The sequence below is a fragment of the Triticum dicoccoides genome, chromosome 1A (assembly GCF_002162155.2).
Source record: "Triticum dicoccoides isolate Atlit2015 ecotype Zavitan chromosome 1A, WEW_v2.0, whole genome shotgun sequence".
Classification (NCBI taxonomy): Eukaryota; Viridiplantae; Streptophyta; class Magnoliopsida; order Poales; family Poaceae; genus Triticum; species Triticum dicoccoides.
Window position 1 is genome coordinate 608,859,921 of NC_041380.1, and position 3,540 is coordinate 608,863,460.

General features: G+C 42.7%; 1 protein-coding gene across 1 annotated transcript; it reads right to left on the bottom strand.

Moving 5' to 3' along the window:
- Window positions 1–249: 249 nt before the first annotated feature.
- LOC119295476 (histone deacetylase HDT2-like) lies at window positions 250–3,119 on the bottom strand. Its single transcript, XM_037573900.1, has 9 exons — window positions 3,039–3,119; window positions 2,592–2,662; window positions 2,152–2,366; window positions 1,978–2,051; window positions 1,667–1,863; window positions 1,160–1,237; window positions 965–1,064; window positions 733–856; window positions 250–613 (listed from the first exon to the last, which is right to left on the bottom strand). Exons 1-9 carry the CDS (start codon window positions 3,049–3,051, stop codon window positions 553–555), a joined length of 933 nt encoding a protein of 310 aa, XP_037429797.1. The 5' UTR covers window positions 3,052–3,119; the 3' UTR covers window positions 250–552.
- Window positions 3,120–3,540: the final 421 nt, after the last annotated feature.

A 3,540-nucleotide genomic window follows, 5' to 3' on the forward strand; every position in this document is an offset into this window, starting at 1 on the left:
GGAGCCTGCCTGCCTGGTGTATCCTTGTTCCTAGAGCCAGCCTTGTGTACATACTTCTAGTTGGCTCACAATCTGAACAAGTGGTAGCCCAGCCCAGCCAATTAGTTTTTGCTTATATGATATGCTACCATTAGACAGGATTAACTTGTTGCATTTTTCTTCATGTCAAAACACTTTCTAACATTTCACCTCAACATCAAACAAGTGCAGCAACCCACTTCAAAAACATCAAGAAACAAGCCAAAAATATGTCCCAAACCACACAGGATTCATTCATTCAAAACCATGATGACCATAGCATTCCACCAACCAATTCCAATTCCGAATCACAGCGGCTTTTTTGTTCGATTCAACAACAAACGCATCAACACTAACAGCTCAACGGTTTCTCCCTTCCCTTCCCTCAGGATCAGGCTAGGTAGGTACGACAACATAATAAGATATAGCAGATAGCCTAACACAGCAGCATAACGATAATAATCTCAATAGGGCAGACAGATCAAAATAATAGCAACTGGAGCCAGCCAGCCAGCCAACACCTTCCTCTCCTCTTCACTTGGCCTCGTGCTTTGCCTTGGAGTGCGAAGCTAGAGCGCCCTCGCTGTTGAATGTCCTGCGCAAAACCAATCAAGAGAGATTCACCATGTTAGCAACACTGGAATCCACAGTCATCATCTAATAACTGTCCAAACAGAAATATATATATATAGCACAAGAGAAAAGACTTATTACTTGCTGCACGACTTGCACGCGACCGACCCTCCAGACTTGGGCGACTTGTCGCTGGTAGCCGGGGTCTTGCCTGCCTTCTTGGCCGGGTGAGGAGTCGCCACATGGACAGCTCCCTTCTTGTCACCTGCAAACAAAGGCCATCCATCATCAGCAAACAACCAAGGCCACACCATATCATGGGCTGCTCACATTCATTGCAAGGCCGATTGATATCACACACACAATGTTATACCTGTCTTCTGGCCTGACGGTGTTGCAATCTTGGCCTTCTTGTCAGTAACAGGGGTCTTCAACACGCTTCCAGCCGCCCTCTTCTTCCCAGTCTCTTGCTTCTGAATAGCAGCATAATGTTGGGTGTCAGGTAACAAACTAGGCATCCAGAGAGAAAATTATAATAAAACATCGACATCAAAAACAATCATACTACCTTGGGTGTTTCTTCTTCCTCCTCATCAGAGCTATCCTCACTATCATCAGAGGAATCATCACCGTCCTCACTATCATCCTACAATAATATGTGACCAGCAGCTTCAGTCAAGCATCCATTCATATGCATATATACCATAATAGCTAGATTAACAATTTCGGTCAAGCATCCATTCATATGCATATATACCATAATAGGTAGATTAACAATCTCGGTCAAGCATGAATTCATATGCATATCTATCATAATAGGTAGATTTAACAATTTCAGTCAAGCATGAATCTATATGGATATGTACCATAATAGTAGATTATCAAATTCAGTCAAGAATCAATCCATATGCATAGCTACCACAAATAGGTGAAAAACAATTTCAGTGAGCACAAACTATGCATATCTACCATAATAGGTGATGGCAGTTTCAGTCAAGCATCAATCTAGAAAAACCTAGACCAGGCCATATATATAACATAAACAAATTATGGGGCGACAATTAAATGAACTCACAGAATCATCCTCCATGGGAATCAATGCTCCATCATCACCAGAGTCATCTTGGCTGTCATCCTCATCACTGTCATCATCATCATCGCTGTCATCATCCTTGTTAGATTTTCCCCCATCCTTAGCAGCAGGCTTGGACTTTGAAGGGGCAGCAGTGTCAATCTTAACCTGCTTCTTCTGCTCCTTGGCTCCAGGTTTGCCTTGAAAAGGAAGAAAGAAGAAAAAAGCATTGACAAGGGTCATCATCTCTCCATTTCCACTGGTGTTCCATCCAAGATAGATGTGACTAGAAGCAACGGGGGAAATGTGCATACCATTCTCCTTGGTGAGTGCTGGAATGATGGTGTCTTGCTCCTCCTCAGACTCGTCCTCGGAATCAAAATCCATCGTGGAAGCAGGGGAAAAGGCAGGTCAAGGAAACAAGACTCTCAAGTAGCACATACTTGATAAGGAAATATTATTACTAGTATATATGTAAAAAAGGATATTCATCTCCGTCGGCAGGCTGGAAAACCTTGTAGCCAGAGAAGAAGACGCTGGACGTCTTGGAATTGTGTGAGAGCTCAAACTCCTTCTCAAAGACGAGGTCGAACTGGATCTGAGGGAACTTGTCAGTAGAGAGGGTCCCGATGGCTAGCTTCTGGTCGCCAATCTTGACGAACATGGTAGCCTTGTCATCCTTCTTGACTTCACCAAGGGCACCCTGGCATGGAAACACGAACGCACACATAAGAGGAGGAAGAAATGAATAATGACCAAACAAAAAAAAATATTTCAATCATGAAGCAATACTATAATAATATTTCAATCATGAAGCAATACTATAATTCACCCGCAAAAAAAAGAAGCAATACTATAATAATAATAATAATAGAATAGGTAGAGAAGAGTTAATTGATATGGTGAGGACAAGAGAGCAGCAGCAGACCTGGGAGAGATGGAGGAAGTGGTCATCATCAGGTGAAACCTTGAGGGACTGGTTAGGCTTAACCTCAAGGCCTGCACAGCACAAACATTATTAAAATTAAAAAAATGAAGACATGTACAGAGACAGTAGATTGATTGATTGATTTTTTTTAAAAAAAATCATCATACTCACGTTTTTAACAAGCCATTAGATTACAGAGAGACAGACTATCTAATCAATCAATCATGTTATTGTGGGAGCACCATACAACAGCAGTAAGTAGACAGACAGACAAACATGTTATTGCTAGGGTTTGACGGCTCGGCTCGGCTCGCTGAAATCCAATCCAATCCGCTAAACTAATCTAATCTAATAGTAGGATGGACGATATACATACATACATACCGCAACAAACAAACCAACTAATTTGGGCGGCGGCGGAGAGAGGAGGAAGGAATGCTTGCTTACCCCAGAACTCCATGTCAACCGGCGGCGGCGGTCTAGGGTTTAAGCCGACGGAGGGAGGGGATGGATTGGATTGGGGAATGGACTGGGGGTTTGGAGCGGAGCCTTTTAAAAGACCCAGGGCACGAACCCGCCGTCCGATCATGCGCTCCGCGGCATCCTGGCCCTTGGTTCATCCCTCCCTAACCTAGACGCGACTGGACTGGACCCGATAGATGATGCGTGGGTGGGTGGGCCGACTGCATGGGCTGCACTGCACCGCATGCCCTAACCTATCTTACTACTACTGGACTACTTTTTTTTATATTTGTTTTTATTTCTTTCTTTCATTCTTCATCTTCTCCTCAAGTGTTTTTAATTATCAACTTCTTTCTCCACAAAATTCAAAATCAGATCACTAAATTCAATAAATGTTCACAAGCACATCACCAACACTTTTTAAATTCACAGACATTTTTTTTCAAAATCACCAACATTTTTTTAACCCATGAATAGTTTTTTTTTC

What these genes read in the sequence shown, in the direction of transcription:
- LOC119295476 (XM_037573900.1), bottom strand. An exon ending in ACTTCCTCCATCTCTCCCAG is followed by an intron (nt 2,367 to 2,591) that starts GTCTGCTGCTGC and finishes TTTCCATGCCAG; the next exon opens with GGTGCCCTTGGTGAAGTCAA. An exon ending in TTCCCATGGAGGATGATTCT is followed by an intron (nt 1,238 to 1,666) that starts GTGAGTTCATTT and finishes ATATTATTGTAG; the next exon opens with GATGATAGTGAGGACGGTGA.